We start from the raw sequence: 12,208 nt of genomic DNA on the forward strand, positions 1-12,208 counted from the left end.
GGAGATTGGAATGTGATGTCTCCAGAGCCCGCTGATCACTGATACCACCTACCTACACTCCCCCTTCCAAAAGGCTGCGGGCAGGGAGTTAGTTCATGGCCCTGGGCTGCTTCCTGCCTGGGTCACTCATTTGACCCTACCCACTGCCCATCTGCTTCCCACGTTTGGCCACCTCACCAGCATCTCCTGGGCCTAGTCGCATAGGCAGGAAGGAGAGAGATAAGTGGGGTAGGGCAGAACAAAGGAACTTCAGTCTATAAGAGGGGCAGGGAGCCCTCTCTTCTTGGGATGCCAGGACACCAGCCATGGCCCGCTTCTCCCTCCTGGATAAAACCTGCTCTATGTGCTTGTCTCGGCGTGCTTCTCCCGTATTCAAACTTCAGCATTGAGGAAGCGGAACTCATCACCAATAACCTGCAGTATCAGCTGCTGCACCACTAGCACCTAAGTGCATGCTCTCGGCTGAAGGAAGAAAGAAGGCGGACGGCAGTGGGAGAGTATAAAAATCTCCCAGCTGAGCCTTTCCTAAAGGATCTCTGGGTGAAATGCTGCCCCACGATTTCCACCTACTAACCGCTGGCTCCATGCTCTCTTGGCATCCCCTGTCCGCAAGAGGGAAGGACACATTACAGTACCCAAGGAAATCAAGTCTAAGGAGAAGGGAAGTTGCAGCAGTCAGCTCAACCCCAGAGGCCAAACTCAAACTGCTGTGACCATCAGATTCTTCAGCCTGGGTCACATCTGATTGCTGAGAGTTTCCATCACTGACTTACGTCCCAAATAAAGTGTCTAGAGAGGCCCTAAGTAGGACCAGCCTGCTCCACCAGCCTGTCCAGAACATAACCTCAGCAAGTAAGCTGATCTGCTGGCAGAGTGAGGAACAAATTTGCATGAAAATTCAGTTTAGCACGAACAAGGACCTGCAGCTCAGAAACACCCGGAAAACATCAGGCATGACCAGGAGTCACTGGCGGCACAGTCTCTAGAAACCAGCAAACTGTATTGCCTGCCAAGGGATCCCAGTAGCGCTTGGAGGTGACTTAAAGGGAGCAACGTCCCTGGTCTTCCCTCCCTCCAGACTTCCATCTGGCTCCGCGGTCAAAGACCATCTCCTCAGTCCACAGGCAAGGTGGTGGGTAAACTGCGCAGCAATGTTTTGAGTAATATCCCTTCTTCTGTGTTTACACACTCAACATCTGTTTTCCCACCCAGTTCTGCTGATATTTCTACCATGATATAAGAGACATAACAGGTGAACACAGAGGAATACCAGTCTCAGGAAAGCCTTGGAGGCAGGCGGGGACTTTTCCTGGAAGTGGTGCGATCCGATGAGTTTGCATTTGAATTCTAACCTCCACTCAAGGTCGCCGCCCAGCAACAGACGACAAACTCGACTCTCAGCCAATCAGAACACTAGTCCTCCAGAGAGAGGCATCTCCTGGAGGAGGGCAGACGCCCTCTGCTCCTTTCCAGATCGGGGGCTTAGCGCCGCAGAAAAGAGGAGCGCTGTGGACTGCCTTTGCCCAGGAGGCTGTGACTTTCAGACCGGAGGGCCAAGAGGTAAGTGGGGGCGACCGATTGGAGGCAGGAAGGAGAGGGGCTGGAACGGTCTGAGGCATGAAGAGAAGCCCGCGGAGGAAGGGCGGAGGTCCTGCGCTGCAGGAGGAGGGTGTGGGCGCAGCCCGGGGGAGGGAGGGGCAGTTACCGGAGGAAACCTGCCGGCTGCACATTCTTAAGGTGGTATGATCAGGCTGGGCGGTGCTGCACGCCTTTAATCCCAGCAGCGCGGGAGGCTGAGACAGGAGGATGGAGTTCAAAGCCAGGCTCAGAAATTCAGTGAGGCCCTTAGGGCCTCAAAATAAAAATTAAGAAAGGACTGGGGATGTGGCTCAGTGATTAGCACCTTCAAAAAAGGGGGCGGGGCTATATTATGGTCAGAAAGAAGCAATGGTCCCTTCCCTTAAAATCAGGTGTGTCACCTCAGGTATGCGTTCTAAGATTCTGAAGAGGTTTGCCTTACAGATTTATGTGTGAAGATGTTCATTATAGAACTGTTTGTAGTATAGAAAGTGTTAATCAACAAACAGGGCTAGGAAATGGACAAACAATTCATGGTCCAACCACAGAAGAAAGTTGCTTTCAGGCATTAGAAATCATGTTGTTGATGAAGAGTTTTAGTTATGACTTTAACATTAGATCCATACATTACACCTTATTTGGTATCTACTGTGGGTAGTGTCTGTTTCTCTTTCCATTCTTAATTCCACCAAAACCTACAAGTATATTTTGCAATGGACTGCAAGCTATTACATTGTATAGATATGCCCTTGTCTACTTAGCCCTTAATTTATTTGCGCTATTTAAGTCGTGTCTACATTTTGCCCTTGTAGAGACATTTGACTGCCTCAAACATAAATCTTTGTTTAGTACCCAATCTTTTCCTTAAGAGTAATTTTTGTTTTTGGCAGCAAACTATACAACATTTTAAGGACTTTGCTATATATGGCCAAAATTCTTCCCAAATATATATGTTCCCACAAAGTACATGATTACCATTAGAAATTATTTCAAAATTGTCTGTAATCAGAAAGAAAAAACAATGTCCTAATAAAATGAAAACTCTGAGGACTGCAGAGAATCTTTAGCCCAGGGACTGAAGAAAAGTTTATCATAACCTCTGTAGCTACACAGAGAGTTGTTTTGAGGAGTAGAAGATGTGTCCAATGAGGGCACATTGGTCTTTTTCATGATTATAACAAAATAACTGAGGCAAGATACTTTGTAAAGAAAAGTTTATCTAGCTCACAGTCCTGAAGGTTCAAGGGCTGTATCTTATGAGGCTTTTTTTGCTGGAAGAGTCCCAAGGTGGTGTAGGGCATTACATGGCAAGAGTGGCCTGGTCTCTTTCTCCCTCTTCTTAAAGTCACCTGGATTCCTTTATAGGGGCTCCACCCTGATGACATCATCTAACCCTGATCATTCCCAAAGCCTCCACCCTCTAAGCACCATAATCAGATTAAATTTCCACCCACTCACTTTCCTGCAGTGGAAATTAGGTTTCAATGCACTAATGCTGGGGGGGGAGATACACTCAGACCCTATCCAAACTATAGCAGGAGCCTTCGGGCCCAGAGGGGAAGAGAAGCCAGCAGAGACATGGGGGTGTGCTACACCGCCCCCACCTGTCTAGCCCTTTTTGGTCCCTGGCAGTTGACTAGTGCGCTTGGCACACACTGGGTGCCTGGTAAATATCTGTTAAATGACTGAATGAAAGCAGGGGCTGGCACATCTCCTACTCCTGGCTCTCCTGACCAGTGGATTGTGATGACAAGTGGTAGGTTCAGCTGTGAATGACTCCAGGGCCCCGCCAGGGGTAGGTCTTCTGGGCTGAGGTTTGACCTTGGTGCTGGCAGTGGGTTGGGTTCTAGGGGTGTGCTCCAAGCCAGGCACAGCCTCCAGCCTTTTGCCAGAAGTCCCTTCACTCTCACCTCCAGGAAAGGAAGGAATACATGGCAGGCAGAGGAGACAGGGAGGGCGCTAGACCCACATACTCAGCCCTGTGTGGCCTGGCTAACCTCGAGCTGGCTCTCTAGGGCCTTCCACTGGGCAGCTGGGAGAGCAAACAGGATCAAGCCATCTTTGCTGGCAAACCAAAACTGGGCACAAGTGGAAGCAGGGAGGCCAGCTAGGAGGTCTTGCCTTAATCAGAGCGGGACATGGAGGGTGGGCCTGGCTCTATCAGGAGAAGCCATGGGACTGAATATTTCCAGAAGGTAAAGGCAAGGATTTCCTAATGGGATAACATGTGTGTTTAACACATACACACTGGTGATTTTCTATTTTGGAACTGAAAGATCAAGAGACTCCAGGGCAGGCACTTCTAGCAGTTGAGAAAATTAGGTCTGGAGGCTTGAGTTAGCTCTGGGGAGGTGGAGCTTCAACAAGAACCCTGTGTCTTCTCCCAGGCCATGGTTTCTGCCCCCGCTTCTGCTGTCTCTTGACATGCAGCCCCGATGGACCCATGGCGCTCCCCGGCTCTCCCTGTGCTCTGCCTCACCTGCCTCCTCTTGGTCCAGTGGCCCACACCGTGCTCAGGTAAGGAATGACAGGCACTGCCTCAGTGTGTCTGAAGCTGACAGTCACCATGAATGCCACTTACGGCTTCTGGCTCCTTCTCACCCCTGGAAGTTCCATCCCAAACCGAAGGTTCGAAAGCCATTAAGAGACGAGGCTTCTGTGAGGACCGTGCCCACCCCTGCCCGAGAAGCCCGCTGCTTTCACGACCCCCACCCGACACCCTCTGATGTCGTTTCCTTCTTTTGCTGACCAGCTCAGTTTGCTGTGATAGGACCCTCTGGGCCCATCGTGGCTGTGGTGGGTGAAGATGCTGATCTGCCCTGTCACCTGTCCCCGGCGATGAGCGCCGAGACCATGGAGCTGAGGTGGGTGAGGTCCAGCCTTAGGCAGGTGGTATCCGTGTATGCAGATGGACAGCAAGTGGAAGACAGACAGATAGCAGAGTACCGAGGGAGAACTTCGATCCTGAGAGACGGCCTCGCCGCAGGGAAGGCTGCTCTCCGAATACACAGTGTCAGAGCCTCTGACAGTGGACGCTACCTGTGTTATTTCCAGGATGGCAGCTTCTACGAGAAAGCCATGATGGAGCTAAAGGTGGGAGGTGAGCCTTTGAGTGTCGTTCCCCTGGGGCCTGGGGTAGATGCAGGAACATGCTGTGAGGTCATCCCGCCCATCTGCCCTGAGGCCCTGAGGAAGACCCAGGTTTCCCTGCAGAAAGCCTCCCTCCTGTTGGCCACCAGGGTTCTAACAAGGGATGTGGGGACAGGGACAGGAAGGGCAAGAGATCATCTCTTGCATAGCCTGATACACAGCTGTTGGGGTTAACTGTGTACTGATGGCACTGCAGCCCCTCCAGCCAGATGCCATGGGCCCTGGGAGGCTGACTTTCAGGGACCGTATCTGTCGCTATTCTGTAGCCAGTGACCCCCAGAAACACACCTGTAGTCAGACCTGCTGTGTTTATCATTTGTTCCAGCTAATAATACACACCATGGGGAACTGGAGTGCCTGGGTGGGAAGGTGCTAGAGAGAGCAGCACAGAATGTAGCCTGTATCCAGGGCCTGGGGGAGAGTTTGCAGACACGGGCCTCTGCTCTGGATTGGATGCTGTCAGGAAAGTGGGAAGAGGGTTAGTTTGTGGTGGGAACCTTAATACATCTTCTTTGGGAAGAAAGGGCCGAGGTGGGTTAGAGCTCTGACTGGCGACTGGGCCGAGTCCCTGCTGCAGACGGTGCGTCTGGTTGTCATGGTTGGGACGATGTTCTTGCTTTTCCTTACATGCAGACACGGTTGTGCTGTGGCCTTGTGCTTCTTCCATGTCTGTCATAGTGGCACAGTGCCATTGGCTGATGTTAGTCTTCTGTGAAATTGCCCATGTTCAGCAGAATACCACGCCCTGACCTTGGGTTCCGGTGTCCAGGTGGCCTTTCTCTTCCTCAGTACAGTCTCTGGCCTGGGGCTTCTGGTGGGGTGTGGTCAACAGCTGAAGCAGGGGAAGGAGAGGGGAGGTCTGGGTACTTGTTCCTGGCCCCATCCCTGCAGTCACCTCAGCTGGTTGCTTTCCCCTGACAAAGTCCCGCCCCTCTAGAGAAGCCCTCATTGCATGCTTGTCTTCTCTTAGGTCTCAGTAAAGCTCCCTCTCCTCCTCCCTCAGAGTCACAATCCCCCAGTACTGGCCTGGGCACTGCCCTACTCCCTGCAGTTTCTCCTCACCAGGACCTGCTTTTGGAACCAACTCCTGAATGGAACTCTCCTTGTGTTACCTAATGCAAATAATTCCCATCGAGTTTAGCCCGACTTCTCCTTCCACAGCACTGGGTTCTGATCTCCACATTGAAATGAAGGGCTACGAGGATGGAGGGATCCATCTGGAGTGCACGTCCCCTGGCTGGTACCCCCAGCCCCAAGCAGAATGGAGAGATGCCAAGGGGAAGCCCGTCCCAGCAGCAGCAGCGCCTGCAGTTACAGATGGAGCAGGCATGTACACAGTGGCAGCCCCGGTGATCCTGAGAGGCGGCTCGGGACAGGGGGTGTCCTGTGTCATCAGAAACTCCCTCCTCGGCCAGGAGAAGGCAGCCAGGATTTCCATTGCAGGTTAGTACCCTGCTTAGCCCAGGGACTCTGCACTGTGGCTACTCAAAGAGGGAGAATGTGCAGAGTCACTCCTTGGGTGTTTACAGCGGATCCAACCTCCAGAGCAGGGACCCGAGCTTTCTCCTTGCTGGGTGGGAGCTCCTCTCTCCCATAAAGCTGTTTTTGCTATCTGCATTTACTGCACATTCCCTGCCTATCGGAAATGGTGACAAGGCAGTGGGAATGGGGGGTGGCAAAGAAAAGGTCCTTAAGCAGAGACAGATGAATAAATATATATATATATATATATATATATAGATATATATATATATATATGTAAAACAATACATCACATCATAAAGGAAAAAACCTAACATTAAAATAGAGGGAGATTTAGGACAATGTAGAAAAATTAACAAAGGACATGAATTATTAGCCCTCAGAAAAGGAAATAAGCCCTCCAAACAGGTGCATATACTCATTCATCAGAGAAACACGGATTAAAAGTTTTTCCACTTATGAGACTGGCCAAGAAAAAAAAGAAAAAAAGGGGGCGAAGGACAAGCCAAGGCCAGGGGGAGGACAGGCTCAGGGTGGGCTGGTCTGCTGGGTGTGTGCACCAGCACTACCTCCAACCCGGGCTTCATAGCAATATCTGTCCGACTACCAATCATTGATCCAGAATTCCTCTTCTGGGAGGACAGCTCGCGGCAGGACAGCGTGTGCTAGGTTACGCGGTAGAGCACTGGCTGCTCACGGTTTGAACAGTGCAGACCTTCGCTGGCGGCAACTTCCACGCCAGGGCACGCTCACCTCTGCGAAGGAAGACGCGTGCCCGGGCTGACACGGGAGGGCCTCCAAGATCACTGCAGGGCAGAGGCAGCAGGACGCAGGGCAGTGCCTGCGACCCTACTTGTGTGCACTTGCATCACACCGCCACTCCCTAACCACTGCTCGCTCCCTCGCTCGCAGACCCCTTCTTCTCCAGCGCACGGCCCTGGATCGCAGCCCTGGCGGGGACGCTGCCCATCCTGCTGCTGCTCCTCGCGGGGGCCAGCTACTTCTTGTGGCGACAGTGGGAAGAAAACAAGGCTCTGTCCCTAGAGAAAGCGCAGGAGCGAGTGCAGAGAGAGAAGGCACAGGCGGAAAAGGAGCGGGAGCGCCGCGCCAAAGGTGGGCGACCCAGGAGGGAGCTGGGAGCCCCGTCCCATTCCGTTGTAGGATTGTTTTTAAAAATTAAATAAAACCTCGTCCCTAATGTCGTTGTCTTTCTGCTTATTTTCCAGAGGAGCTCCAGTATGAACTCAGTAAGTTCCTACCTGGAGACCCAGACATGTCTCCCCATTCCTGCTTCAAGCACCTGGTGACTCTTGCCTGTCTTTCCATTGCAGAGTGGAGAAGGATCCAGTACATGGCTCGTGAGTGACCCTGTCCTTTTCCCTGGATTAAAATCTAAGACTCGCTCCCTGCTGGGACACTTTGCAGCCTTTAACTCCTGCCCAGGGGTCAGAATGGTCCTCTATGCGCTTGCCCGCCCTCTCTCCCTCTCTCTCTCTCTCTCTCTCTCTCTCTCTCTCTCTCTCTCTCTCTCCCTCTCTCTCTCTCTCTCTCTCTCTCTCTCACACACACACACACACACACACGGAAAAGAAAGGGGGCAGGGGAATGAACAGAGTATGAGCGGCTTTCTCTGTGGGAGGAAGCTCACTAGTTGATAGACAAAAACTACAGACTGCTGAGAAGAAAAGAATGGACGATCATGAGAAATAAGAAAATCAGGAGAAAGGAGGGGAAAGTGTCTTTCGTGGACGGGAATGGCTACAGTGGCTCAGTTCTTACAGGTTTATTATAACTGTTTTCAAAACTCAGTCCCTGAGGGCGGTTGGGGATCCATCTCACTGGTAGAGCAATGCTGGGCCCTAGGCTCAGTCACCAGCAGTGCAAACAAAAATGGAACAGAAGAGTCCCTGAAATTGTATTAAGTTTGAAAAATTCTTTTCAGAAGAAAGCAGAAAATAATACCAACCAAGGTAAGTGAATCTTGCGCGCATACCCACACACATCCCGACATGGTGCCGCCTACCCTAAGGTTCCTGTGTGCAAAGTGGATGGACTGGACGCATCAGGAAGGGTTCTCAGGGTGACTGGGTCACCATATGGAACCCCCAAATACTGCCAGCCCGCTGTGCAGCCGGATGCTGCTTGTTCACAAAAGTCAGAGCCTAGAGGCTGGTGATCCCGTGTCCCAGCTGCCAGTCCTCCTGTTGCCACATGCCCCCAGAGGTCCAAGGGTGTGCTCCACACCTGCTAGATCTGGGCTGGACCCCATGTGGACACTCCAGGTGACCTTAAACTCATTCACCTCTGCCATGACAGATCCAACCATTCCCAAATCAGGAAAGGAAAGTGGTGGCACCCTGATTCCTGGAAGTCTCTCCGGGAGCACTCTGGTGACAGCGTGAACTCTCACCTCACAGTCAATGCCCTTAGAGTGTGGCTCCCTTTCTCCACTCATGGGCCATGAATAAAATTTCCTGCCTGTACCCAGAACTCAGGGCACAAAGTTCAAGGGCTGTCAGTAATTTGGGGGTTCTGTTTCACGACACAGGCACTGTGAGAACCCTTCCTGACGTGGTCCAGTCCATCCACTTTGTACATATGTCCTCCTGTACCCGAGTGGAGGTGGCACCATGTCTAGATGTGTGTGGATATGTGTGCAAGATTCCAAGGTCCGGCCATGGCAGAGCTCAGGACACATCCCTGCCTTTCTTCCCTTGCAGGTGGAGCAAAGTCTTCAGCCTATGCTGGTGAGTGATCCTAAAACTGAGCATTCTGGCATGGGTGCCCTGAGCATTTCAGCCTTTACTCTGCTGTTACCACTGATGTTCCCTGTAGTTATAATCCGTTCTAACCCCAAGGCTCATCTTTGGTGGGAGTCCTCCCTTTACTTTCAGAGCCTATGAGTGACCCCTCACCTGCTGGCAAACATGCCAGCCCTTGGCAGAGCTTGCACTTGCCGCCCAGGGAAGAGATCCCACCACTTTTGAGAAAGTGCTACCCCTGAGCCATGAGAGCTGTAGATAAGAGAAAGTGGAGAGACTCTGAAGAAAGAGAGAGAGGAAAGATTTGATGAGAACATTTAATAGGAATATTGACCTTTTCCTTATCTCTGTCTCCTTTTTTTTTTTTTTTTTTTTCAGAATGGAAGGCAGCTCTCTTCCAAGCTGGTAAGTCAGTCACTATGTTTCCTAGGACAAGAACCTAAGGGACTATGTTCCCTTTTTCTTTTCTAACTCTTGAGATCTGAGGAAGTAAAGTCCATTTGAGAAGGAAAGTTCCAGATGGGCAACTTCAGTTCCCATCTGACCCTCATTTCACCCTCTCTTTCTGCTGGACACAAGACCCCTGGAACTTTTCCTCATGATATTAACTAGAGTCACAATCAGGGCAGGCAAGGGATGGTGGGCTGTGGACTCAGGCCTTTTCAAGGCTCAGATCTTGAATGCTGAGGCTCTGAGGAACAGGAAAAGTGACTGACCCCACAGACACACCCTTCAACTCTCTGCAGCAAATGTGGTTCTGGATCCTGACACAGCAAACCCCATCCTCCTTGTTTCTGAGGACAAGAGGAGTCTGCAGCGGGCAGAGGAACGGCAAAATCTGCCGGACAACCCTGAAAGATTTGATTGGCATTACTGTGTGCTTGGCCGTGAGAACTTCACCTCCGGGAGACACTACTGGGAGGTGGAAGTTGGGGACAGGAAGGAATGGCATGTCGGGGTGTGTGGGGAGAAGGTGGAGAAGAAATGCTGGGTTAAAATGACACCTGAGAATGGATTCTGGACGATGGGCTTGTCTGGTGAGCATGACTATCGGGCTCTCACTGAACCCAGGACCAAGTTAACCCTCTGTGAGCCTCCTACCAGGGTGGGGGTTTTCCTGGACTATGAGGCTGGAGAGGTGTCATTCTATAATGCAGTGGATGGTTCTCACATCTACACCTTCCCCCACTCCTCCTTCTCTGGGCCTCTGTGGCCTGTTTTTAGAATTTTGACTTTGGAGCCCACTGCCCTGACCATTTGCCCAGTGCTGAAAGGAATGGAGAGGCCCCTTGTTTCTGACCTAGTGCCTGACCTTTCCCCAGAAACCCCAGTGACCTGGGACTCAGCTAACGGGAGGGAGGAGCCTCAGGCGGAGGTCAGGGCTCCACTTCTCCCCACCCCACCTGAAGCTGAGGGCCTCCCCCTCAGCCGCCCACTACAGCTGTAAAGCTACCTGCACACGCTACTCCAAGCACTTTACCAACGTCAGTTCAGCTGTTCTGTGAGACGATTCCGCTAGTTCAGTGCCATTTTATTGACCCTCTTGTATAGATCAGGAAACTTGTGTGTAGAAAAGTGAATGAGTTTTCCAAAGATGCCGTGACTCGTGAACAACAGCTGGAATTTGCACAGTATCAGAACCTGGAACCGGCTATGCTCTGAGAGCCGCCTCAGGTGGACCTCACTCACTTCATTCTCAAACAGCCCTGTGAGGTGTTCTCATTTTGAAGTTGAGAAAAGGCAGAGTGAATTAGCAGACGATTCAAGCAGTAAGTTGTGCAATGAGAGATGGTCAACATCTGTCCCCACACCAGCCTGTTCCTCCCTTCCAACCAGATTGTCCCCATGGAAGGGCCCAGGAGTAACCCTGAGGTACCCCTCCATGGATCACTGTACCTGGTGTAGAGGCTACACCCTGCTTGGTTTCTCACCAGCACTGCTTGGGTGGCTCTGCTGGGTGACTTGGCCCAGGGGATGAGTTCACAGTAAAAGCCCTATCATACAAGACCCGGGGACACATTCTTAACTGATAATGGGGCACAGATGGCCAGCCCTGTAAATGCTATGCATGACCATGGAGCCAGAACTAATCTCCCTTCATTAAAGGTTTCTGGGAACCACAGCTAATCAAGTTTGTCCATGAAACAAAAATTAAGGAAGGAGAAGCCAGAAGAGCTTCCTGGGTTTTTCTCTGTGCTGCAGTCCCTCTCCAGGAAAGGGGCCATGCACCCTGGCTCCCTGGGGTATTGGACCAACATTCTTTTAACTGGTGAGCACTGAGGAGGAGCCCCTTGGATTGGCACTGCTACAGCTTACCGCTGTCTCTGCCTGGGTGTGGTCCTCAAGTTCTGTTTGTTCAATAAATGCATCGGTGACCCCGCTGTTCAAATGGGCTTGTCTGCATGCTGGCACACCTTGCCACGTGATCCGCACACTCACCCTCCTCGCGAGCTCCCCAGATTGCTCCACTGCCACACGCGCACGCGGTCCTTGCCTTAGTTTTCTCTTGCTGCCATAATTAACTACCACGAACTTGGAGACCTAACCCAACTTCGGCACCTCACAGTTTGCAGTCAGGAGTGCACTGCAGTCTGACTGGACTGCACTCAAGTCGTCTTCAGGCTGTGTGCCGTCTGGAGGTGCCAGGGAAGAATCTGTTTCCTTCTTACTAAGACTGTTGGCAGAACTCAGCCCCTTGAGCACATAAACTCTCCCCTGAATGGTTCTTTTACCTTCTCCATCTGCATTCATTCCAAGGGTACTTTCAGGCAGGGCTGCCTCACTAGAGGAACACAAATGAAGGAAAATGCTAAAAAAAAAAAAAAAAATCAACCGTTCATTTGGGAAATTTTGGTCCAGATCTAAATATCATCCTTTCTATGTCAATATCAAGGACTCTAAAAATCTAGAAGCATTTCTTTAAAAAATTAAGCATAAGCTAAGTGTGGAGTGACAGGAGGACCCCAAATTCAAGGCCAGTCTGGATGACTTAGCAAGACTGTCTCAAGATAAAACATTTTTAAAAGACAAGGAATGTAGTTCAGTGATAATAAAATTTCAGCTCCTTGCAGATAGAATGGAGGTCACTTAAGCTGTCCCTCTCTGGCTCCTGGGACCCACCTTCAAATCAGCAACAGCAGATTGAATAACTCTTCCCCTTTCTCCTGGCCCTTCTCCCTTTGTATCTCTCTGGCTCTTTTGTCTTAAGGACCCATGTGATAAGACTGAGTCCACCC

The 12,208-nt window shown here is 51.1% G+C and overlaps 1 protein-coding gene across 1 annotated transcript; it reads left to right on the plus strand.

Moving 5' to 3' along the window:
- The first annotated feature begins 1,294 nt into the window (after positions 1–1,294).
- Positions 1,295–11,364, plus strand: BTN3A3 (butyrophilin subfamily 3 member A3). Its single transcript, XM_079148722.1, has 10 exons — positions 1,295–1,560; positions 3,966–4,095; positions 4,331–4,678; positions 5,890–6,171; positions 7,123–7,323; positions 7,437–7,457; positions 7,542–7,568; positions 8,931–8,957; positions 9,351–9,377; positions 9,719–11,364. Exons 2-10 carry the CDS (start codon positions 4,014–4,016, stop codon positions 10,417–10,419), a joined length of 1,716 nt encoding a protein of 571 aa, XP_079004848.1. The 5' UTR covers positions 1,295–1,560; positions 3,966–4,013; the 3' UTR covers positions 10,420–11,364.
- Positions 11,365–12,208: the final 844 nt, after the last annotated feature.

This window comes from Sciurus vulgaris (genome assembly GCF_902686455.1).
Source record: "Sciurus vulgaris genome assembly, chromosome: 7".
Classification (NCBI taxonomy): domain Eukaryota; kingdom Metazoa; phylum Chordata; class Mammalia; order Rodentia; family Sciuridae; genus Sciurus; species Sciurus vulgaris.

Coding starts and splice junctions, on each gene's coding strand:
- BTN3A3 (XM_079148722.1), top strand. CDS start 4,014: ATGGACCCATGGCGCTCCCCGGCTCTCCCTGTGCTCTGCCTCACCTGC. Junction 4,096..4,330: donor GTGGCCCACACCGTGCTCAG/GTAAGGAATGAC, acceptor TTTGCTGACCAG/CTCAGTTTGCTGTGATAGGA. Junction 6,172..7,122: donor AGCCAGGATTTCCATTGCAG/GTTAGTACCCTG, acceptor CCTCGCTCGCAG/ACCCCTTCTTCTCCAGCGCA.